General features: G+C 40.8%; 1 protein-coding gene across 2 annotated transcripts in view; it reads right to left on the minus strand.

Moving 5' to 3' along the window:
• Nucleotides 1-729: 729 nt before the first annotated feature.
• Nucleotides 730-26833, minus strand: part of LOC142138750 (myosin-binding protein H-like) — a 173595-nt gene continuing 147491 nt past the window's right edge. Inside the window, exons 9-11 of one of the 2 annotated variants that reach the window (XM_075195660.1) lie at nucleotides 8900-9086; nucleotides 3793-3824; nucleotides 730-905 (exon numbers count right to left, since the gene is read on the minus strand). In XM_075195660.1, the coding sequence (XP_075051761.1) occupies nucleotides 3814-3824; nucleotides 8900-9086 (198 nt within the window). In that variant the 3' untranslated portion in view covers nucleotides 730-905; nucleotides 3793-3813. Of the gene's footprint in view, nucleotides 906-3792; nucleotides 3825-8899; nucleotides 9087-26833 lie in introns of those variants that run through there. The other variant, XM_075195663.1, reaches the window with a different exon arrangement.

Below are 26833 nucleotides of genomic sequence, written 5' to 3' on the forward strand. Positions count from 1 at the left end.
GTATGTGCACAACCTCTAAATTCATATTATCAGTGCTTCACCTGCTACTTCAATTATCATACACATTGTGGAGAATCCTCTGTGTGAAGGGAATCTACACCACTCAGTCATGTGACTTGGACTGTAAACTGCTAACTCTTAGGGCAACATTGAAGTGTCCATACTTCCCCAAGTGGAACCAAGCGCGAGGTGCTGCATCAACTTAGCGTGGGAACTTATGTGAGTAGCCATTTATATGGTAATTTAAACACACTGTCCAGAAACATGTTTTATATTGCTACTATCCGGCTCCTGGAGTTATATCAATTGGAGAGTGTCCTTTTTAGCAAACTGAGGTGAATCCAAACAGACTGTTTTATTGCTGAATATACCATCAGACCAGGTCATATTTAATGCACGCCATTCCAGAAATTAACACTTTATTTATATGGTTCATGCAATTGTGTTTCTTTTATCAAGGTTTTTAAATCTAAATTTAGCTGTATATATCAATTTTTAAGAATAAATAATTTATGGTTTATTGTGAATGGAAAAGCGACTATTTATACTTATTAAAACATTCTATTTGAATTTTAGCTTATTCATTCTCAGGTAAAATAAACAAATCATAACTTGTATATTTTTGCAAACACAAGTGTGGGTCTGTATAACTCTTCTGCAACAAGTTATAAAGTTATGGCATTAAATATTATCATGGATTAATTTGTGCAGTAAAAGTAAATTCTACAATTACAGAGCCAAATACATTTTATTAGCCAACCAAATAGAGACAAATATCTACAATGTTATTAACATTGTTACATACCATACAGTATAACCAGGTATCTTTATTATGCAACTGAAAGGCTAATAAAATACACTTAAAGACTTGGAGATGTGAGAAAATGCAGATAGGTATTTCCAACCTAAAATAAAGCAAAAAAAAAAAAAGTCACAAATAATTTTAAGGTCACGTATCAAAGACATGTTTTTCATGCTTTGTTGTAATGTAGCACACAAACTGTATTATAGATCATGGTCAGAAAATGCAAGCACCAAAAACACTTTGTCCAGAGAAAATTATTGCCTTAATATTTATATTATGAAAGCAATAAAGATTATATTGCAAGGATGCAGTAAATTGCAACTGGTTGCAAAACAAGAGTGTACCATGTTAAGACTTAGGCTTGAACTAGGCTTTGGTCTGGGTAATATTGTTTTGAGGTTTAACCTTATGCAAACTACCCACAGCTTTTCTAAATCTCCCCTCCCCCTTTTATCCTACATGTAAGCTGCAAATAACACTTTTCCCGCTGACCGTTCCCCTTCCCTTGTCTCATGCTGTCTTTCGGCCATCCCATCTTGGATGCCCCAGTGCTTTCTGAAGCTCAATATTGTCAAGACAGCCATAATAGTCATCCCACTTCCAGGGCTCCCTCACCTCCCCTATTCTCTCTTTCTGTTGATAACACTACCCTCTTTTCTGTCTCAAGTCTGCTACCTAGAAGTCATCCTTGACTCCTCCCTCTCCTTCAAATCTTATATTCAGTCCCTCTCAAAACCCAGCCACCTCCACCTCTGGAATATATCCAATACTCAGCCCTCTCAGCATGGAAGCCAACAAAACTTTTATTTACTCCATTGTAATCTCTCACCTTGATTACTGTAACCGTCTTCTCTCTGGTCTACCTAACTCGCGCTTTGACCCTCTTAAGTCCATACTCAATGCTGCTGCCCACCTTATTTTTCTCCTGCTGCCCTATCTCTGCTGTTCTTCTCTGCCAGCATCTACATTGACCCCTTTGGCCAACAGAATAAAATTTAAACTCGTCCCCCTCTACCTCTTCAACATCATCTCTACCCACACTCTTTGTTGGCCCCTTCGCTCTGCCAACGACCACTACCTCACAACCACACTGATTACCTCTTCCCTCTCTCACATCCAGGACTTCAAACAGGCTGCTCTCAACCTCTGGAATGATCACCCATGGTCTATCAGGTTAGTCTCTGTTCTACAAGGTTTCAGGAATGACTTTTAAACTAATTTCTTTATTCAAGCTTCTCAACACTCCTACTAATTCCTTTGCCTCGGCTATCACCTCCACTCCTCCACTTGGAAATAACCCTATTTATTTATTCCCCTTTCTTTCATGATGTAATTTCTGATGAGCAGAGCCCTCTTTGCTCATATTCTCCTTTTACTATTCCATCACCCTCCATACCTTTAGGCCTGCTTCCCTAGCCCATGTGTTCTTGAGCCCAGGCCTGAGTTCAAGCCAATCATTACAATCACTCAATATAACCACTTGAGTCATTGTGTATTACATGCACACATTTTGTGTGAGTGTCATATAGAATAAAGGTGCCAGACCTTTCTAACATTTGTCCAGCCACTCCTGAACCTATCATAACTTACTTTCACCTTAAGGATTTTTGCATACGCTAAATCCCCACTAAACTAAAGACCTTTTAACTTTGTCAGACCTCTATAAAAGTATGCATACTGTATATCCCTATACTCAGTAGAACTGACTGATTAACTAAATATTTCAGGGAGCACTAATTGTGTAAAAGTAACTAGGGGGATAATTGAAAGGGAATTTCCTTTACTATTATTTCCCATATAATGCTCAAAAAACATTTATTTTATTAAATTATTTCCTAAGAACTAATCTGAAGAGTCATAACATACCTACATATATTTTTTAAAAACATTAAATTCTGGCATGTTAGTCTAGGATTAACGTGGCGTTAATAAGATTATTTTTAATACGGTAATTTTAACCTGGATTTTTACTCGCGGCTATTAGAGGTGGGAGCAAAAATCAGCGTTAAAATTACCGTACTGACTAATACTGCGCAGGCAGCATTATTTCAAAAATAATGCGGCCGAATTGAATTGGCCCCTTAGAATAATACATTAATGCTACACAAATTATATAAATATATAAACAGGTGATATTTGTGGTTGCTGCTTGATACTTGAAACCTCTAAATCTAACCTATATTGTAAATAGTGCAATATTCTGAAGAAAAAAGTGTCATGATTATTAAAGTGGTGACTTATCTTGACTTGTGATTGACACAGGCTCCCAGAGAGCGAAATTCCCGGGTAGACCTTGTTCATACTGAACACGGGTCTGCCCGGGTCTTCATGGCAACATCACAAGAGGAGCTGTTACATTTTGCACAGATGAGCCTAGAAATTTCAAGGTGTACACCTACTTCCCTATTGTTGGAAACACCCATAAAAAAGAAGGATGAACCTATATTTTTGTGTCTTGTTTACACTGTGTCTGAGCTGCTTTAAACGATCTCGTCCTTTGCACACCTACCCATAAAACTGGTAATAGCTCCCTAAATGTACCTTCCTCACCTCTTCCAGCTTATTTAAATAATAATAATAATATCTCTCAAAACAATATAATGTTTGTCTACATGGCTTGATCAGTGCCTAATTTTGCACACAACTTATTCTATCGGCAAGTGCAAACTTTTGTATCTCTGTAGATGCTGTCATTTTGGACAACATATCAATACAAATTTCTGTAATCTTAAACAAACTTGTGCAAAAGTATCCACATAATGTCACAAAATATCATGTGTACTGCATGGATGTAAATGAACCTTACTGTGCCACCTGAGATATAATTATTTAATGCAGGGCAGCCTTGCTTTTCAGGCTCTATGTGACCATAGGATTCAGCTCTGGATATGTATTATTTCTAGTAAAAGCAGTAAAACCATAATTCATCAGCACTTTTATTTGTACTATTATTTCCAAAAACACACCTTGATTTTGATATTACTTACTTTATACTGAAATGTCCATCTTTATTGCGGCACTGAAAAAAAAATTGTTTTGCTCAAGGAATATATATTTATATATTACAAAAAACAAATAAAATGTAAAGCTCATAATGAAATGGCAAATCATGCGTAAAATTATAATTTGATCTAAAACACCCAAAAATAAAACAAAACTATTCTGTCATCAAACTCTGTGCCCATCCAAGGCTGCAAAACATCACTATTCTTTAACTGCAAGCCGGAAAGAGGAGTAACCTCATGGATCGAAAAGCAGGGCTCTTGTGACTTGCTACTGGTTCGTGTGACCGATGCTGGGTGACAGAACAAACTACTCACCTTAACACCATGAAAAAGGAGAATCTAACGCATGAAACATCAGATTAACATGAACAAGTGGATGAGGTTTTCAGAACATGACAGCACAGATCAACGCTGGAGAAAACTTTAGAGGTAGCACCCAATACAGGAAAGGATAATATCATTATATTTATTTATCACATTGCAGTTTGAGTATATTCATATGGGTTTGATGCATTAGCTTTAAGTGGATGGAACAACATGTATTTCAATTCTACTTTATTAACCCTAATGTCAAGTTTTTTGAATTGTCAATCCATAATATAGATTTTGCTAGAGAATGTAAAAGCACATCTATTGCAAAACTTAATTCTATGTAGATGATTGTCAAGATGAACCTTTTACTTGAATTTTTTTTGTGAATGTTCCAAGTTGGACATTGATAACTCTACAACAGTGATGGGCAACCTTAATTAACAACCTTACTTACCCTTAATTTCAAGAAGAAAAAAAAAACGCCCCAAAATACATCACTCATCCCAAAATGCTCCCACCTGGTCCATAATTTCACAACGTGACACAAAACCCTGTTACTTGCTGCAAAAATTCCAGACATGTCTTTAGACCCCACTTTTTACCAAATTCACTCAGACCTCTGCAGATATGTAGTAGGTATGGTATTTCCTTGTATTAAAAAACAAGATGGAGTCCATCATTGATATTGATGCAGGCAATATCTCCACTTTTTCAAACTCACAATTTAGTAAATATACTTGGCTTTTATGACCATGTTTTCCCTTAAACTAGTGCAGTGGACTATGTCCTGGAAACTCAGCTCAGAGGGACAATGGTTATTTACCAACTCAAGATAATGTAGACATATATATAATTATTTGTGTATTCTTAAGTATATTTTGTAATGTTTGTTTATAAGCAATATATGAATGTAATTGTTTAGTTTCCAAAATTAACTTTTTTACTCAGATGATACTGTCCTAAATTGCATGTATTACATACATATTCACTTTAACCATCTGGTTGTTAATGATTCCGTTGGTCTTGCAACATAAGGCCTTAGGTCATGTACACCTGGGGTGGTGGCTGCAATCATTTTCTGCTTACTATGTAAACTTAGACAGGGAGGAAAACTCAGTAACCTTTTTTCCCTGGATTCACACTGACTGCAGATGTGCCAGGGAGCCTGAAACCCATTCTAGCTTCACTGACTGACTGAGGAGGGCTCCTAGAAATGCTGATGCAATTGCTGTACTGGACATATATACCTATGAATTGATCAACATTTGTAGCTAAGTATATTTTAAATAAATCTATTTGTTATGCTAACTGACAAGTTAATGAACATAATGAGATAGTAGATGAACGGCCAAGTTACACCAGATAAGGAAGCACTAATGATGCTAGGATGCTGTGTACAAAAGACATCAGGCCAGAGAGGAGCTGAAGCTAAATTCTAGCAAGCAATGTGACTTCATTGGTGGCAGAAGATTTATGTTATATTGTGTAACTGCAATGCATACTTACTCAGAAACTATGTCTTCTCAATCACTTTAATGTAAGTCAAGAGACTATTTGTTTTACATAATGATGGGATGCCTATGAAAATTCAAACAGATAATGGCAGAGGAGAGAAAGTGCACCAAGCACATGGAAATGGAGTACACTGGGTCTTACATATTTCTTACATCCACTGACTTACTCCAAAGGCTAAATCACAGGGCACACATAAGTGCTACTACAGACATCCAGAATGATTTTGATTGGGAATAACAGGTTCATGAAGATGATATAATAAAATATTGTGATTAATTAACCACCCATTTTGATACTACACTTCCAGTAGAGGCCATTATAATACCAGTGTGGTGCAGTTCTCACATTATGTGGGGAATATGTATAGCACAGGTAAGCCAAAAGGTGTGAATAACAATGCTGATAAGGATTTACTTTATGATCATGATGCCGACATCAGAGTTTCCTATTTTAAAGAGTAATACGTCTGCCATGATGTTTTTCCTGGGGACGTTAGGGATGTCAGCGCTGGTGGTTGCCAAAATGCAGATAGAGTTAGTAATGACAGCAGCAAACAGCACTTTATTCTGTGGTGTCCCATCTACGTGGGATCTGTTTTTTCCAAACTTCTGAGAGAGGACAAACCGACTCACTTGGGATTATACATCCGAAGTCTTATTGAACTTTGATATCCAGCCGTTTACACATGCCACTCAGACATCCCCACAAGCCCCCTCACATCTCCTTCTCAAGTCACTCACATCTCCCCGATAAGCCATTCATACCTCCTCATACTTAAGTAACTGTCAGAACCCACAAAGAAAGGAGGGAGAGCAAATGATGAAAATGCATTACACTAACTCCTCCTCTGAGTGGCTGTGCTGTGTAACATACTCTATTCTCCCTTGTATTGTGGATCACTCTTCAAGCTGCCCTGCATTGCACAGCAAAACAATGTGAAACATACTTCACAACTGCCTCCACTGAGAAAGAAAATCCCCCCCACCTTGTATTTAATTTCCCATCCTCACTCTACCTCAATGAACTTAATATACTCCCTCTATTCTTTTTCACTCCAATTCAAGTAATTTCTAACCCCGCTCAATACCCCCATACTGCAATTAACTTTTCCACTCTCCCTCACATATTTACATGCTGTGAATGACGTTAACACTCGAGCAAGAAGAGAAAATATGAAACCTCTCCTGTGGGAAGGTAGAGAGTTGAGACAGATCTGGCTAGAGGCAAAAAGTGTTGGAACACTTGATGTGTTGAAATTGGTGCTAAAAATTAAGCACGGATTAAAATCAATTTAATATACTACATATAAACACATAATACCTTGAATCGGATCTTGACATATTTAATATGATGTTTGAATCAAAATGGAAGAGAGATTACAAGTTACACAACATTTTGTTGTTTCAGATGTCACCAAATCCAAGACATGGACATAGCACCACAGGGGCGGCCGCAGGGGGGGTTTCTGGTTCTCCAGAAACCCCTCCCCTCTGTGAATGAATGGTACTGTACAGCAGCCGTGGCGCTGTCAAAGCAGCGTCCGCAGCGGTGCACTGCCGTGGACACTTCTTTGACAGCGCCGCGGTTGCTGCACAATTCAGAATCGCCGAAAGTGCTTGTGTTTAAAATTGCTGTATTTAATAAATAGGAGCCTGAACATCAGAGATTTAGAGAAATATTTACACTGGCACCATAACCTGCTGCACAAACGGACTAGGGGGTATAGTTACTAAACTGTGGGTTTGAAAAAGTGGAGATGTTGCCTGTAGCAACCAATCAGATTCTAGCTGTCATTTTGTAGAATGTACTAAATAAATGAGCTAGAATCTGATTGGTTGCTATAGGCACTTTTTCAAACAAACACTTTAGTAAATATACCCCTAGATGTCATTATGACAGCATGCAGCTGCTAATAAGAAATAAACTACACTCACATCAACTACTCTGACAGCATTTAGCTATGAACGGGGGATTAGTAATAGCAAATAGAGCTGCACACTGTGAACAGCAGACGAGATGTCACGCTGATATAGTGCAGCCTTTAAGATTCTGTTATTACTCATTATGCAGCTATCTAACTAGATCGACAGGTCACACTGACAGCTTGCAGTTTCTAAGAGGATCCCAGCAATACAGATTACAAACATCTAAGGCAGCCAGTATAATTGAATTTCTGAAAATTGCCATATAGGCTAGGTTCCCATCTAAATGTTCTGTCAAGTGTCAATAAGATGGGTATTGTTTTCAATATGTTATTTTTTATTTATTTTTTCGTTTCTCTTGTACCACAAATATGAAGAAGCATTCCAAAGACAAGTTAAGTTTAATTATGTATTGCATACATCACATTTCTCTTGTAAGTGTAGATAAGACCTGGATTTATTATCATTAGAAGGCACTATCTAAAACACATGGGTCTATTACCAAGCCACGTGGTATACTCCACGTGGCTTGGGAAAATAAATCTTTGTTTATGGACCGAGTCATTATCTCTCATGCACCTATTTCAGACTTATACCTTTGTCTGCAGAGGAAGCTACTACGGACTTGTTTTACTATTGTTGTTTACATTGGATTTTCATTACTTGCATTAGATGCGATCCTGGTGACTATAGAAGGTGGATATCTAGAGATTTTTTGCTCACTTTATGCATACCTATGTTTTTATCTCTGCATCGGTGGTTTGCATAATCCTCATACATATGGTTTCTGTATGTAATACAGCAGAGCACTTCCTTAATTGTACACTGGTGTCTTTATATACATGCAATATTCGTTTTATGTCCTGTCATTTTTTCAATAATATATATGTCCTGTCATTTTTTCAATATTTCATTACTGTGTTAGACATTTTCACATCAAGGCGCCTGGGGATTCCATAGATTTATTTCTGGTTTGTGTTATAGTATTTAGATGTACAAGCAATTCCTATTTAAGTTTTACACTTCATTGTGACACACATCGAATGGCCTCTTTTGTAGTATTGATAAAAGAGCTGTGCACTTCAGAAGTCTTAGGGGTATATTTAACAGTGGGTTTGAAAAAGTGTAGATGTTGCCTAGAGGAACCAATCAGATCTAGTTGTCATTTTGTAGAATATACTAAACAAATGTTAACACTTTTTCAAACTCGCAGTTTAGTAAATATATCCCCTTCCCTAGAGTTGACAATATCTGTAAATTGTAGTTTGTCCTATAAAACTGTATTACACTGTTTGCTTCATATTGATTATAAGCCACTCTAGAAATTATACATATCTTACCTTGAACATTAAGTTTGCAGTCTACAGTTGCTTCCCCCAGAGAATTGATGGCTTTACAGGTATAAACACCGCCATCGAAAGGACCAGGCTTGCGGATTTCAAGGGAACAAACGCCTTCATTTACAAGGGATCGATATTTTGGGTCTTCCCTGATTTCCATCTGATTTTTCATCCAGACTATTTTAGGCTTAAAAGCAAATATGTGTATTATAACATGATACTAAAGTAGCATACAAGTCAGTTAATAAATGAATAAAATAAATGTAAAATATATGCACTTTAACATGATATTACACACACATGTATGTATATTATAATATATATATGTATATATATATATATATATATATATATATATATTGTCGAAGTCAGCAAATTGGATAAAGTCATCTCAATTAATATCGAGCAAACTTGGTTGTCTTTGACTGATAATATGCATAGAGCACGCTACGGCGTGGAAGGGCGTATCCAGCCACAACACGTGGCAATAACAGTTTTTACATTTTTACACACATACACATGAACACAAACATTTGTAATTAGTACACATTAATAATAGTTGCAACACATAGTTATTTATGTCAAGATATAGCAGTATTTATGTTTAATAAGATGTGATATATGCATGTCAGTGAAACTCAAAGTTCAGGTTGCAGGAACTGTGTCATGTTTAGTATCATTTTAATGCCCTATTCATCAGCAGCTGTCCGGTTCATTCGCCGAAGAGATCGCACATTGCATACTCTAGTTATTGATGTTAGGGAATAAATGATTAAAGTGATACCAACTGTAAAATGCTAATAGACTAGTTGAAACTGGAATCTTGGCGGGAATGTCAGAGCACATCACCTGGACATATGACCCCCACCTTTGGATATTTTGGTTTGAACTGGTCTATGACCTGCAGTACACTGGACCTTCCTGAGGCCTGGACCAATAGAAGCAAGCCACACCATCTGCATTGTTTTACTGTATTTGTGACTGCATATAAGCAGGAGCTCTGAGCTTAGTGACCAGTCTTCCTTGACCACAGCCTTCAGACCTGAATGACTGTTCACTGGATCCAGAGCGCCTGCGATAAGTAACAGCTCTACTTATTATTACTTTGCTTGAATTATTCTGCTACTTTTGGATAATAAATTACTTTGTGCTTTGTGCAACACAAATTGAGATTCGACAATCGTTATTGGATAGAAACAAAAGGTGCATAACAATTTGGGGGCTTGTGGCGGAAGTTACACTACCGGACGATATGCAAGACCTACAAATTTTGGTTCCTCAACAAAGGGTGGATTGACGCGTCATGTACGGGTAAGAATACAATGTGTTCAAAACCTGTTTATCATTCTGTGTTGTGAAACCGAATGTCCGTTTTTGCAATATATAAGGAGTGCTAACTTGAATCTAGGGACAAAAGTGAAAACTGTTTCTTTTTATTGACATTTTTGCGTTAAATGTATTGCATTGCTTAGCGTATGTGTACTTCCTGCTTAGCGTATGTGAACTTCCGGTAGATTTGCAATGTGTTTAGACAATCGTTTTGATAGTTTGTTATACATGCATAGTATAATCACTTGTTAAAGCCGTTATTACTATTGTTGGGAAGTTGATTTTCTGTGCAGAAAAGGTGTATGCTGTGTGATTTTGTGACTTAAATACACTAAGGTTTGATCTATTGTTGAATAGAGTGTCAGTTGCCCAACTGGTGACCGGTATATTAGGCAGGTATACCGGGGGCAAAAACAAAGAAGGTTTTCGCAGAGCGCGCCCAATAGTAATCGCAACATTTTCTGATAATTAGTATCTTTAAGCGGTGCGATCTGACCGCACGGCAAGGCTGTGATTGTAACTTGGGAGAGCAGCTTGGAGGAATTATATTGGCAAGGTTGGTTAATTGATTTTAACCCGTGCTACCAGTGATAATCAACAAATTTGTTGGAGAGGCAGGGTATCGAGGGACTGATAGCCCTATGGTCCGCATTGATATTTCTGTGTTAGGGGTCCTCGTTTGGTGCGAGTGGACGCGGCTTGAGCAAATACGTCCACGGCCATTAAAGATCTCTAGCGGTAGATTGCGGGTGGCAAAGTGTTGAAAGTATTTGTTAGAGAGGCAGGGTATCGAGGAGCTGATAGCCCTGTGGTCTGCCTAGAGATTGATATTGTTCAACATGGGTGCTAAGCATACGCTAGAGATGGTCGATGTACTGCCTAAGGAAGGGCCTATTGGTTCAGCAAAATTCCTTATGTGTAAGAAATATGGTGCATACGCAATGGCGTATTGCGACACATGGGTCAAGATGACCAAGGATTGTGTTAGGCCTTTCCCAACAATAGGGAGTTTTAATTCAGAGGTACTGAATAATGTTAAAGATAAGGTGTGGTTGATTAAATCAACAAAAGTGAGAACTAAACATAATGATTGTTTGAAATTGTGGCAAATGGAAGGCAACACGCAGCAGAGCAGCGAGTGCACAGCGGAAGTACGCGTGGCGAAAAGCACGCATAGCGGAAGTAGCCGTTGAGAAGCGTGGTGAACTATGCACAAGCACGCTTCCGCCGCCCTATGCGGTAGGGGGCGCAAGTACAGCCGTTACTAAAAATGATAAAAAGGAAATTGCTAAGTTATATCCTGTTTAAAGCAAGTGTTTCTGAAGAAGAGGATGAACCCACTGTAATTTCAGCCATTGCCCATGCTGTTAACATACTAGAGGTTCAACGCAAGTATGGAAAGGGAGCAGCAGGGGCAGTGGCAGAAATAGGTGAGAGTAGTGGGGACACCACTAGGAGGGAAAACATCCAAGGTACTGAAGCAGCAATTCCTGTGATTACTCCTGAAGAGAGTGAACTGGTTGGTACTTATCCTGTCCGCACAATAGCAGTTCATAATGGGAAGGCGGATAAGGATGGTATAGTTCCTGTAAGAAATGTTTCAATGCATTGTCCCTTGACTAGATCAGAACTACGTTCTATGATGACTGAATTCCCAGATCCTAGAAAAGAGTTGGCTAAGTGTCAGAAGTTTGTTAAAGACTTAGGAAATGCACAAAAACCAACAAATAAGGGAGTGGCGTGTGGTGGTGAGGGCATGTCTTCCTCCCAATACTAACATACAAAAATGTATTAAAGATTGTTTGTTGGAGGAAGACAATAACTTAACAGATGAGGATAATCATGAGAATATTCAGCAAATTATCTCACATTTGGCCATCTAGTTAATTGGAGTAAAATTTTCACCATTAAACAAAAGGATAGTGAAACTGCAACAGACTACTTTGCTAGAGCTCTAATAGCAATGACACAGTTTGCTGGGATAACAGATATAGGGGAAAATCCACATCATAGGGAGGTAGCTGTAACGGTACTAATGGATGGTCTAAAGGAAGACCTAAAGACAAGGGTACAAACCTCAACACCTGGTTGGAGGGTCAGCATGGTAGATTCTCTTAGAGAGATTGCCGTGGAGCACGACTAAAATATTTTTAGAAAGAAGGAAGAGAAAAGTGACAGGTTGATGACGGTAAGTAAGCCTTAGAGGGAAGACACACACGACCACCAGCATATGACTCACATAGACAGAGATATAGAGTAGTGAAGTGTTTCAACTGTCATAAAGAGGGACATATCATGAAAGATTGTAAAAAAGGAAGATACAATACACATAGGGGTGGGACACATAGATACCCAAAAAGGAGAGACACACATAGGTTAGAAGATTCATAGCTACCAGCGCATATAATAGCATCAAATATTGCGCGGTAAAGTGATAGTCAGAGATAGGGGTCAGGTCATACCTGTAGTCTACAGCCAGTGAGGTTAACTGAGAGTCTAAAGGAAGAACCTACAATGATAGTTGACATAGCTGGTAGGAAACAAACTTTTCTTGTAGATACAGGGGCGGCCAGATCTGCAATAACCTCTCCTTTCAATCTACAGGTGACTAGTAAAACTATTCCAGCTATGGGGGTAACGGGGAGAGTGTTACATTACCCTTTGACTAAACCCATAGAAGTTACTATAGGGCCTCTGCATACCAGGCATTAATTTCTCTTGGATGTAGCAGCTCCTACAAACTTGCTGGGAAGGGACTTGTTATGCAAAATGGGATGGGTCATATACTGGATCACTGATGGTGTATTCCTAGATATACCAGAGAAGGTCGCACATGAGGTACAGGATATATTAGACACCCCACAAGGGTTAATGTTGCACTCAAACATTATAGAACAAAGTCCATCTCAGGTAAAGGGAATGTTGCTGGAAATACCGGGTTCCCTATGGACCAAAGATGGACAGGAAACTGGATTTATGGCAAATGTAGTTCCTGTGATGGTAAATCTAAAAAGTGGTAGGATAGCTCCAAAAATCCCACAGTATCCATTAAAACCGGAGGTGGAATTAGGGGTGTATCCTGTTATTGAGAGGCTGTTGCAACAAGGGATTTTAATTCGTACATCCAGCACAGCAAAAAGTCCCATTTTCCCTGTGAAGAAGAGTGGGGGGAGGGGCTATAGATTAGTCCAGGACTTAAGGGGAATTAATAAAGTTGTTTTGAGCCAATTCCCCGTAGTGCCCAATCCAGCTGTCATCCTCATGCAGATTCCACCGTATGCTAGTCACTTTACTGTCATGGACCTGCGTTCTGCTTTCTTTTCAGTCCTTCTTCACCCTGACTGCCAATACCTTTTTGCATTCTTCTATCGGGCGTGCAATGCACATGAACCAAACTGCCCCAGGGGTTCATTGACAGCCCCTGTATTTTCTCCCAAGCCTTACATGACTGTTTACAATCCTTTCAACCAAGCAACGGGTCTGTTCTGATTCAATATGTGGACCATTTGTTGTTGTGCTCTGATTCTTTTATGTCATGTCTACATGATACTAAATTGTTGTTACTCCATCTCTCACAAACAGGGCACAAAGTTGCAAAGGACAAGTTACAGCCATGTTAGACTAAGGTTAAGTACCTGGGACAATGTCTCACCCAGGGGCTAAGACACTTGACAACGGACAGAATTGAGGCCATACAACACATGACTCTGCCGCAGAGCCAGAAGCAAATCCGTACCTTCTTGGGGATGTGTGGATACTGTAGATCCTGGATCCCAGGTTTTCTATTCTGGCATTACCATTGCAGGAGCTAGTCTCTTCCTCAAAACCAGAACGTGTCATACACACAGAGGAGTCAGAGCAAGCGTTCTTTCATCTTAAATATAGTCTGACTAGAGCACCTGCATTGGGAATACCTGATTATGAAAAGCCCTTTGAGCTATACTGTACGGAAGCTGATGGTTGTGCAGCAGGTGTCCTCACTCAGAAACATGGTGATGCTAACAGACCGGTAGCATACTACAGTGCATAATTGGACACTGTGGCAAGATCACTCCCAACATGTCTAAGAAGTGTAACAGCGACTGCTCTTCTGGTAAGTAAGAGCGAGGACATAGTATTAGGACATGATTCAACTGTCTATACACCCCATGCAGTATCAGCTCTGCTGAATTCAGCTCAAACCAGACATATCTTTTCAGCTAGGTTCACAAAATTGGAACTAGCTCTGATGGCACCCTCAAACATCATCATCAAACGATGTAGCACCTTAAATCCAGCTACATACCTTCCATATGTGTCTTGAGAGACACAAAGGGTGGGAGGTGAGGAGACCCTGGTTGGTGATGAGTTTTGCAAGAATACGGATACGCATGATTGTATGGAATATCTGAACCAGACCTTTACTGCAAGGCCTGACATATGTGACAACCCCTTAGAAAATGTAGATTTCACGTTTTATACAGACGGGAGTTGTCATAGACAGACAGAGATGGGAGAACTATGTACTGGTTATGCTGTTGTAGACGATCAGGACGTTGTAGAAGCTGGACCCCTTGGCCCACCTCACTCAGCTCAAGTGGCCGATCTAGTAGCATTAAGGAGAGCGTGTGAGTTGGCAAAGGGTAAGTCAGCTAATATATATGCTGACTCTAGGTACGTCTTCGGGGCAGTGCATGATTTTGGGGCACTTTGGCGTCTTAGAAACTTTACGACAGCAGCAGGCACACCAATGGCACACTCGCAACACATAAAAGGACTTTTGACAGCGATACAGTTACCCAAGACAGTAGCCATCATAAAATGTAAAGTCCACACTTCTGAAGAAGACCCAGTGTCATTGGGCAACAACAGGGCGGACGAAGCTGCTAAATGGACAGCAAGGCAACCTATGATTGTATCGACTGAGACTATGATGGTTTTTCAAACATTAGACATGCAGAAATTAATTGAAATGCAAGATTTGTTTTCCCTACAGGAAAAGGCGGTCTCGAAGGCGAAGGGGTGTGGACAAGAATCCATGGGACTCTGGAGAGATGGACAAGGTAGGCCTGTGGCTCCTAGAGCATACTACCCAAGCCTCTCTGAGGCAGCACATGGTCTGACTCATCTGGGTAAGGAAGGTATGTGCAAACTAGTGAGAGTATACTGGTGTGCACCTGGTTTTTCTTCTCAGGCTGGTAAGAAGGCTATGTCATGTCTTTTTGAGGAAAAAAGTCGGGAAAGCTATAACAACTGAGCCATTCCATATCCCTCCTACAGACGGACCTTTTCAGGTAATACAAATTGACTATATCCAATTACCTCCTTGCAGGAATTTCAAATATGTGTTAGTATGTATTGATGTGGTTTCTGGTTGGGTAGAAGTATTTCCAACAGGCACTAATACTGCTGTGTTCACTGCAAAGAAAATTATTCAGGAGTTTGTGTGTAGGTACGGTATCCCTAGAATCATAGAAAGTGATAAGGGTACCCACTTTACTGGTGATATCTTCCAGAACATGTCTAAGTTCATGGGAATCAGTAGCAGACTTCACACTCCTTACCGACCACAAGCCAGTGGTAAGTTGGAAAGAGTAAATGATACTATTAAGAACAAGCTTTTTAAGATAATGGCTGAAACTGGGTTTGGAGTGGCCTGAAGCTTTGCCATTCCTCCATAGCATCCAAACCACTCCCAGACCTCCTCTTAATCTGTCCCCCTTTGAGATACTGTTTGGCCGACAACCTTTTTTGATCGTGAGTCCACAAGACGACTTGAAGTGTAATAATGAAGTGACTGTGCAACATCTTATAAAAATGAGCAGACAGCTAAAACAACAACAACAAAAACTAAAAATGCTGTCACCTGGTATGCCAGAAACGAACTGTCATGATGTTGAACCTGGGGAATATGTTATGATCCGCAATTTCTTACTCTCAGGTTGTTTAACAGACCGTTGGGAAGGCCTGTACCAAGTGCTGCTGACAAGTACCACATCACTGAAGGTTGCAGAAAGAGACACTTGGGTCCATTCCAACCACTGCAGGAAAGTCAGTAACCCTTAGAAAGTGCGAGATAAAGCGGAGACTGACGACACCGATCTGTCACTCGTAAACCTGTTCAGGGAGATCTAAAGCCTGCAGTCAAGACACCTGAGCCAAGGATATCTTCTCAGCAGTGGAGTGGCGATTTTTGTTTTTCTTTTGTTCCAGGATTTTTCTTGTTTTTACTTTTTATAGGACACCCTATTTTTGTGAAGGAGAATAGAGGACAGAGGCAGGATCTGGTAATGATACTGATGAAATGGATTTCGAGGAAAAGTTATTAGGATACACAGAGCAGCCCATTACCAAGCTTGGTCCAGGGGTTATGAAAATGTCTGCTAGCTCTGGAACTCGGAGACAGTGTGAGGTGCTATTGTCTGATGAATATTGTATCTGTAAGTACTGTGACTCCCAAGTTGAAGAGAAATGCATCCAGCGATGCCAGTCCACTGGTAATCTGGACGTGGGCGGGCATCCTCTGGAGGATTATCACTCCTTAGTCGGTAAGGTTCTAAACCAAACTGAGTGCTGGGTGTGCTCTCATGTGCCTCAGAAACAGCATAACATAGGACTATTGTCGTTTCCACTAAACATCTCTGAGGTCCTCGAATTAAGGGGAGAGAGGTCCATAGAAGGGAAATAAAATAACACTGGCAGCACGGTGGCTTAGTGGTTAGCACTCCTGCCTCACAGCGCTGGGGTCATGAGTTCAATTCCCATCCATGACCTCATCTGTGTGGAGTTTGTATGTTCTCCCTGTGTCTGCGTGGGTTTCCTCCGGGTGCTCCGGTTTCCTCCCACACTACAAAAACATACTAAGAGGTTAATTGGCTGCTATCAAAATTGACCCTAGTCTGTCTCTCTCTGTCTGTATGTGTGTGTACATTAGGGAATTTAGACTGTAAGCTCCAATGGAGCAGGGACTGATGTGAATGAGTTCTCTGCACAGCGCTGTGGAATCAGTGGCGCTATATAAATAAATGATGATGATGATGATGAACACTAGGTCCCCTAGTCTGAAGCTTCGACAATACTCCTTAGATAGATCTTTACTGTGGCTAAATATCTCACATGCAAAACGAGTGGAGAAATGGGAAGCTGACCTATCAGATCAGACAATGGCTCGCCACACTCATTTTGGAGGGAGATGTACAAGGTCACCAATAGGCAGAAATGTTGATGGACACCATAAATTAGGACGTGTAACCAAACATAAGAAAGTATCCATCGGGAAGGTCTCTATAAGTAATTGTAAGAATGTTATCCATGCTGACACGTGTCTTAAACAAATGGAGACACTAGGCGGGGGTAGTTTTGTCAAAACTTTGTGTGATATTATCAATGGGCATATTGTTCCTTATGTTCTCCCAGATGACGTGTACTTTGTTTGTGGGAGAAAAGCTTATTCCTGGGTAACTCCGAGTTCCAAGGGTTTGTGTTTCCTAGGTAAACTGGTTCCTGAAATTATGACTATTACACATGAAGAAATGGTTGGTATTCACAAGACCACATCCCCACCATACATACACACACAGTATGAACACCGTGACAAAGAAATGTGGTTCCTGGTGTAGAGCCCATAGCTACAAAATTGATTAGTGAAACCTCTGGCTTTCAAGTTATGGTCGCCTTAGATCTCACCAGGACTGCTCGGGGAACCTAAAATTTTAAGTATATTCAAGACCTAGCTAAATTGATAGATAATATCACCGAGATGTATGATGACACTTTCAGGTATACAGGAAGAGAGCTACAAGCGTATAAGAAGGAGTTGGTGCAACATAGACTGGTACTGAATTACTTCACCTCTATTACTGGTGGATATTGTATGACATTGGCCATCCAGTTTGGTGTCAAATGTTGCACGTACATCACCAATAATACAGATGACCCCAAGGAAGTCACAGACCGGAAGATATATGAAATTCTGCAACTAAAATGGGAATTTCGAAGGAACCATAATTCTTCGTTGTGTGAGGTCGGGAAAAGGTGGCAGGTTGATTCTCATGGTTGAACCCTGTAAATTGGTTCTCTGGTCTAGAGAAGTGGGTGCAGGAAATGATTGCTAGCGCAGGTAAGCTCCTTCTCCTTATACTTAGTGTCATCCTAGTAATTAGCTTATGTGTCAGATGGGTTCCTACTGTGTGGAAATGTGGAAAGCAGCCTAGTGAAACTGAGACTGAAATGGTGATAAGGGATACTGAGATCATGGTCTGGGAAGAGGTACAGTACATTCCTGACCTCGAGAATGTAATTGGGTGATAGTTTATTATACTATCAAAGGGTGGAGCTGTCGAGGTCAGCAAATTGGATAAAGTCATCTCAATAGCGACAAAACGTGCATAATAATATATATATCATATTTGCCGGCGTATAAGACGACTTTTTTGCACTGAAAAACATGCCTCCAAGTGGGGGGTCGTCTTATACGCCGGGTGCAGGCAGAGTGGTTTGATTTAGAAAGCAGAGAGCAGCGCCTAGATCTTTAGGCAGCACTGACCCTTCCTGGCCGCTACGCTCATTGTGTGTGGAGGGCGGTGAAGAATAAAGGAACACGGAGAATCAGCAATTGTTCCCCGCTACACCATCTCTCGCACTGCACTTACCGCAATCGCCTGGCTTCATCAGTGGCTTCTGTGAAGAAGGGGCTGTGCCTGATAATCTAATTCCCTGGAAGCAGGGTCCTGTGGAGCGAGTGATCCGTGGCGTCTAACCGCGATCCCCCTGAGCAGACTGTTGGCTTTATCAGTGGGAAGAAAATAATAATTTTTGCAGTCATATTAGCCCTCAGTAAAAATACTGCATCCCCTGAGGCAGTGCTGCCATCTTGTGGCTAAAGTATAGATTTATTTTTTCTTTAGGATCTGTCTGGTACCCTCCTGCCACCTAGTGCCCAAGGTGTACAACTTTCATTTCTGGTTTCTATTTGTTGGCCTTTAGCACCTCCTAGTGCCAAGACACAGCACTTAATTACTCATTGATATTCGCAAGTGCGATTTTCCTTATATTTTCAATTTTTTAAAAAAAATAAAAAAATCCTGCACCGGTTTTTACCTGCTATGACCATTTTTAGATAGCGTTAAAACTTGTGCAATTTAATTGGAAACCGGGTAACGCTGCCCCTGCGAGTTAATCATTGGTGCTTACGAATTTTTAGGGGAGTGAAGGGGAGGGTTTAACGCCGTCATGTATTAATAATAATTAAAAAAAATACTGGCATACGTTAGATTGCATTACACAAATTTTATATTTTATAATATCTACATACAGTACTTAAGCATTTTTTTACAATTTTACAATTTTTTACTATAGAATCATCTATACCATGTCAAAACACATTAGTACATACATATTAGTACAATAAACATATACCGTATGGTGTGCGGAAGAGGGGGTAGTGTTATGCGGCGAGTATATAACAAACTCTATATTTTGAGTGGAAATGTTGGGGGTATTCTTATACGCCGGGAAATACGGTATATATATATTGTAACAAAGAAAGGCATTTTTCTGACAAGAGACAGATAAAGTATACAAACAGAATAAAACATTGGCACAGTTATGCACCTAGGTGGAGATTAAACCAGGTAAAAACATATGTGTAGTTTAAAGTTTGTTAACTTACATGATTTCCTCTCAGCAAACAGACAGGGTGGGTCTCGTTGTGCAAACAGAGCCAGTGATGGGAGTTTACTCTTAAAGGGAAGGTGGGTGTGTCACCTGCCCATCAAGCTAGGCCTGTGGGAGGAGTGTAAGGTATAAAACCCTGCTTGTTTCATTTGTTCAGGGAGATCAACGCTGGGATAGCTGGCTGATCTTGACAGAGAGCTGGTCTATGTATAGAAAGCGTATAGGGTCTCCATAATTGCTGTGCAAGTATACGGTGTCAAAACATTATTACCATCCTGACAATAAAGAACCATAAAAAGGAAGACATTGTACGCGTGCGCTTCTGCAGTAGCGGGCTCTTGCCACAATATATATATAATTATATATATATATATATATATATATATATATATATATATATATATATATATATGTTGATAGAAAAAACAAGTAGGGCGCCCAATGTGTAGTATTAGATAGAAATGGGGATGATGTAATAAACTGCGTACCGTAAGGATTCCAGGATCATGTAGTATGGTAGGAGTTCCTCTTCAGAGGTAAAACCTCCCCCTCGCCCACAGGATGACGACAATGTGGATATATAAAAGCACATATAGTGTAGTATGGTTGTATAATATAACACCAATTGTGATGAATCCTCCACCACTATCAATAGTGGAAGCCCAAAAACCAAATGGCTTAATATTAAGTATACACCTCCAAATAGAAACAAAAAATCTGCGTACCAGAAATCCTGTTATATAAGTAGCGTATGTGTGCTCAGGATCAACAGTCCATCATAGTGTAATCAATCAGACAGATGTCATAGGCAGACAGACAAAAACAGAATTGCCATGTCAGAGTAAAAAATATATATTAGTATTAGGGGAGAGGGTGTCACGGTCCGGAGACTGGATAGGAGCCCAGTGGCAGGGAGGAAGGCTGGCTAACAGGAGATAAGATGGAAGAAAGGTCAAACAAGCCGGGTTCGGTACACAGAGAGGCGTAGCGGTCCAAAGGTTGAGGCAGAAGCGTAGTGGAGGGCAAGCCGAGTTCGGTACACGTGTAGTAAATGCAGGTAGACAGGAACAGCAACAGGAGCAGGAGCTAGATCACAGGCACAGAGCACAATAATCAGGCCTACTTGTTTTTTCTATCAACAGTTACCCCAATTTCTCCGGATTAACCATCTGGACACAAGTCACCTGCGGCTGCCGCTCTTAAATTGAGCTATATGTGTTTTTCTATTACGGGACTGATCATCTGGTACATTCTTATACCAATTATATAAATTGGTGGTTACAGTGTGGTTGCTAGCGCCTTATTATATTGATTTTGTGCTTTTATATATATATATATATATATATATATATATATATATATATATATACACACATACATACAGAGAGCAAGAGAGAGGTGAAACTATGTTCTATGTAAAAATAAACAGTTATGAGAAAAATGCAAGTAAAGTATGGAGAAGGGAAAACATTTGGAAACACAAGGAAAAACAGGAATAGACCAGCAAGAAGGAGGAGAAAAAGAAGGTCTGAACCAAAAGGTAGGAAAGAGGTGTCCTTTATCCTTCCAATATACAAAATTGTATCACTCATGAAAATAAAGTAAAATATATTGTGCCTATATCAATGGTAACAAGCCTAGATAAATAGATAAGTGTATAGTAACACTGTGGAGGTCATTTACACAAAGGCAGAATTGCAGTGCAAATGCAGCCTTTAAAACACTGTGCCTCAATTTCCGCTGGGACACATATGTTTGGGCAACAAGATAGTTACTTTTGTAGAGGAGCAGATGTTTACACAGATTTGGGCAAAATCATAGCAACCCACAGATTAGGCATTCAGGTGTGCTTTGTTTTGCAGCACAGGGCAGAAAGAAGATCTAATTTTGGAGAGGGAAAATTTTCAGGCAGCTCCTTGCATTGTATGGACATTTCTTCTCCACAAAAGGGCTCGTAGACTGTGGAGATCAGTTTTCATCATATATTTTAATAAGAAAAAACAGTTATCATGCATGGTGCAGTGTTGAAAAATCTAATAAACTAAAAAAATTAGCAGCAGAGTGTACACCTTCCAAATCCTCAACTAGCCCCACAGTGCCTGAAAGCCTGGTCTGGTTTCCACTATAACTCCCTGGTACCTTTATAAGTGTACACAAAAACAGTGTAGTTCCCTGCTCCCCTCTTCAAGTGGCTGCCAGACCCATGCTGAAAAGTACACTCCTCCTCACCTTCCTGGGCTGTGGGGGCTGGGTATTTATCAAGATTGGTACCTATGGAGTGGCAACTTTGCTAATTCAGCGGTCCAGTTATCATTTGAACTGCCTTTACGGGCTAGCCAATCCTAATTTCATGTCTGTGATTCATATTCATGAAATCACTCTTTTGGCTTAAGAAAAGCTTGTAACATTTTTGGGGTGCTTTCTTTTCTTCCCACAAATCATTATTTTCTATAAAAGTAACAGAGTAAATGAAATTATTATTTTTATAATTTATTTATATAGCACCACTAATTATGCAGTTCTGTACAGAGAGAATATTGGTTATTCACATCCGTCCCTGTCCCATTGGCGCTTACAATCTACATTCCCTATCATATACACACTAGGGTAAATTTTATTACCAGCCAATTAATCTACCATTATGTTTTTCAGGTGTGGAAGGAAACTGGAGCACCCAGACAAAACTCACGCAAACACAGGGATAACATACAAACTTCATACAGATAAGAACCCGGTCAATAATAAGGCAGCCCTATGGCGTAGTGGTCGGTTAATTGGCTGCTAACAAATTGACCATAGTCTGTGTGTCTGCGTGTGTGTGAATCTAGACTGTAAGCCCCAATGGCGTAGGGACTGATGTGAGCGTTCTCTGTACACCACTGCGGAATTAGTGGCGCTATATAAATGGTGATGATGACCCCAGTGCTGTGAGGCAGGATTGATAACCACTCTGCCCCAATTCAATAAACTTGATATTGGGGCTTTCTAATACAATAAGGGTTTCAATTATAGTGTGATGAACAGACTGATAATAATAGTGAAAAGTGCAGAAAACTGCACTTCTCTACCTTGCCACCATCCCCTTTTTTTTATCCCAAATATCTATAATCTAAATAATATAGGATGGGCTCTGCTGCCACCACTAGGCTCCTTCACCGGCACTTAGAATAGATTCCTTCTGGGTAATTCTTACTGATATTTCACCCCTTTGCTGGGCACCTTGCTGGTGTCATGGATATATTAGCTCTAAAGGTCTTACCAACCCGTATTGGCGCTGCTAAGCTAGGAGGCGTGGATTCTAACAAGCCTTTGGTCTTTGCCAGGGAGCCTTGCAAGGAAGTTTGGGATTCGCTGCAAAAGGCGTGCAGGTCGCGGCCCTCCCAGATAGCGAACAGCAAAGTTTTAGGTGAACAAGCTTTGTTGTGCAGTCCGAGGTCAAACCATGCAGGCAATACAGGTACCGAAGGAGCAGGCAAGAGCAGAGTCAGGAAGCTAGGGGTCAGTACCAGAAGATCAATAGGTCCAGAGGGAGATCCAAAAGAAAAGTCAGGCAGAACTGGCTCAGAATCCAGAAACACAGGTAGAATACTTGGAAACCTACAACGATGTTGGAGACTAGTGTGACCTAGATACTCTCGCACCCTAATGGTGCCAGAGCCAGGTTTAAATAGGATACAGTGCTTTGTGATTAGTGGCAGTGGGATCGGCGGTCAGAATAGCTGACCGCCGACAGGAAGGTGCTGGCGTTTCCGTTGCCTAGCAACAGAGACGCAATGTTTTAGCGCAGACCAGTCCAACCTGCGGCCTTCCAGGTGTTGTGAAACTACAAGCCCCAGCATGCTTTGCTGGTAGACAACCAGTTGATAGCTGGAAGGGCATGCTGGGACTTGTAGTTTCACAACATCTGGAGGGCTGCAGGTTGGACAGGCCTGTTTTAGCGCATGCGCCCACACTGCCAGGTAAGGAACCGGAAGAAGCGTCCTGTTGCTAGGCAATGTGATACGCATATGGAGGTGCCGTCCCTGGCACCTACCGTGCGTGCAGGGAGATCGCCTGACAGCTGGTACACCTGACTCCTTCCTTCAGATCAGGTTTGCTGTGGATGATTACCCCTGGCACCTCACAATAGACAGAGCAGGAGGGTAGCGGGCAGAGCATTGTTATTAGATGCTGGGTCCCAAACTCAGAACAACCGGATAATGGATTACAGTGATTTAAACTTTAGGTCACGGGAATTAGAGCAGGTAAGTAGGCGTTAAAGCAGGATCTTGAAGCAGTGATATTTGTTTAAAACAGCTCCTTAATTAAACACTAGTTAGAGGTACTAGTGATCTTCCAGAAGTTGGGATGGTATAAAGCAGTTAAAATGCAAAAATTGAGAATTATACTCACCGTTAATTTCCTTTCCTTGAAATACTCCATGGTAGCCCTTACAATGGGTTAATCCCCTGATCTGCTAGTGTACACAGGAAGAATCTTGCCCCACCTGACCCCTATATAAGGCAGCTCCTCCCTCTCCATGGTGTCTTTCGTAACTTCCCAAGTCGTCCTATACATAACTACAGAACAAGTGTGGGGTTAAATATAGGGCTGCCATGGAGTATTTCAAGGAAAGGAAATTAACGGTGAGTATAATTCTCAAGTTTCCTTTCCCTACTCCATGGCAGTCCTTACAATGGGATATACCAAAGCAGTACAATAATTGGGAGGGCAATAAAACCAACACCTTAATAAGGTCAAACAGAAAATTTATTTACAGAGCTTGTTGGAGAATCTTTCTCCCAAACTGTGTTTCTTTAGAGACTGAAACGTCAAGAAGATAATGGCTAGAAAAAGTGTGCATCAACGACCATCCGGCCGCCTTACAGATGTCAGTTGCCTATGCATGGGTTCTATGTGCCCAGGAGGTCTTACTGCCCTAGTTGAATGCGCCTTCACTATTCTAGGTACTTCACGCCCTTTCCCCCTGTAGGCCTGTGCAATCACTTCTCTGATCCACTTTGCCAATGTGGGTTTGGATGGTCTATTTCTGGTGTCCTTTGCGAGGACCTTCCGGAAGCACAAATAGTTGCTTTACCTTCCTCAGATTTTTTCTCCTGCTGATGTACATAGATATAGCCCTCACTAGGTCTAGAGTGTGGAGACGTGTTTCATCATTATTAGTGGGATGAGTCTCTGTGACGGGGGTAGAAGAGGGGTAACTTGGCATTGCTTCCTGTGGCCATAAGGTCTATTTCTGGTGTTCTAAATCTGTGTTGTACCAGTTGAAAGACTTTATTGTGCAGCTCCCATTCCCCTGGGTGGACTTGGTGTCTGCTTAAGTAATCCGTCACTACGTTGTCTTTGCCTGCTATGTGAAGGGCTGAGAGAGAGCTCAGATTCGCTTCTGCCCACTCCATTAGCGCAGTTATTTCTGCCAACATTGCTCTGCTCTTGGTACCACCTTGCTTCTTTATGAAGGCTACCACAGTCCTGTTGTCGGAGAAGACTCGTAGATGCTTGGCTCGTAGATAGGGCTGGAAGTACTGAACCGCAAGCCAGACTCCACTCATCTCCAAGATGTTTCCCTGAAGAATTCTCTCTTTGTCTCGCCAAGTGCCCTGCGTGACCATATCTTGCATGTGAACACCCCCAACCTAGTGCACTGGCGTCTGTGGTAAGGACATACCAGTCTGGCACTGAGAAATTTACACCTTGCTTTCTCAGGCCTGGGAGCTGCCACCAACGTAATGACTGTCTCGCTGACTTTGAGAGATTGACTTTGAAGTTTAGAGACCCCACTGTACGATCCCACTGCGCAAAGAGGTTTGTTTGAAGATCTCTCATATGCCATCTTGCCCACGGGAGGATTCCTATTGTTCAGGAAAACATTCCTAGGAGGCGCAGACATGTTCGCGCTGACACACGAGGTTGGATTTGAACTAGGACTGGATTTTGTAGGCCCTCTCTTGAGAGGGGCAGACTTTGTCCGTATGTGTATTTATTTGCACTCCTAGAAACACAAGCTGTTGTGATGGTATCAGATGGCTTTTTTTCTATATTGACTAAACATGCCGTTGCAAAAACTGGATCACCTGAGATGTAACTTTAAAGGCTGCTTCTTCTGACCTTGCTGAAATTAGAATATCGTCCAGATACGGCAACAAGGTCACTCCTTTTTCCCTGAGTGCCACTATGAGAACTATAAGGACCTTTGTGAATATTCTTGGAGATGTGGAAAGGCCAAACGGAAGGCAAGTGAACTGGAAGTGGCGCCCTCGAATGCAAAATCTCAGAAACTGTTGGTGATGCGATGAGACCGGAATATGGAAATATGCATCTTTTAAGTCTATTGCGGTCAGCAAATCTCCTGTTTCTACTGGTTTGAGAATTGTGTTGACAGATTCCATCCGGAAATGTCTTGCTCACACATAACAGTTAAGAGCCCTTAAATCTAGCACTGTCCTGAAGGCACCTGATGGTTTCTGGACAAGGAACAGTCTGGAATAGAACCCCATATTTTCCTGACCTGACGGTACTGATATGATAGCTTCTGTTCTCAACAGGCCTCTTAGGCTTTCCTCCAAAGCTTGCCTTTCTAGGGAAGACGAGAGACTTCTTGACTGAATAAATTTGTTCCCTACAGGATAGGTATGGAATTCTATAGCATATCATTTGGTGACTATCTCCTCAACCCATTTGTCTTGTGTGGTCAGAATCCAAACTTTTGCAAAGTGTGATATCCTGCCGCCCACTGGATCCGTAGATAGTCATTGGGATCTTTGTTGTCCTTGTTTCCCCCTTTTTGGTCTGAAGGGCCAAAAGGACTGTCTTGCCATATTATCCTGTTCTCTAGAATATTGCATCCCTGGCCTATAGGTACGGGCTTCCTTAAATTGCTGCTTTGGAGAATAAGAAAAGAAACGTCTCACCTTTCTGTCCTGTGGTAACAGATTAGCATTGCCACTTGCT

The sequence above is a fragment of the Mixophyes fleayi genome, chromosome 2 (genome assembly GCF_038048845.1).
Source record: "Mixophyes fleayi isolate aMixFle1 chromosome 2, aMixFle1.hap1, whole genome shotgun sequence".
Classification (NCBI taxonomy): domain Eukaryota; kingdom Metazoa; phylum Chordata; class Amphibia; order Anura; family Limnodynastidae; genus Mixophyes; species Mixophyes fleayi.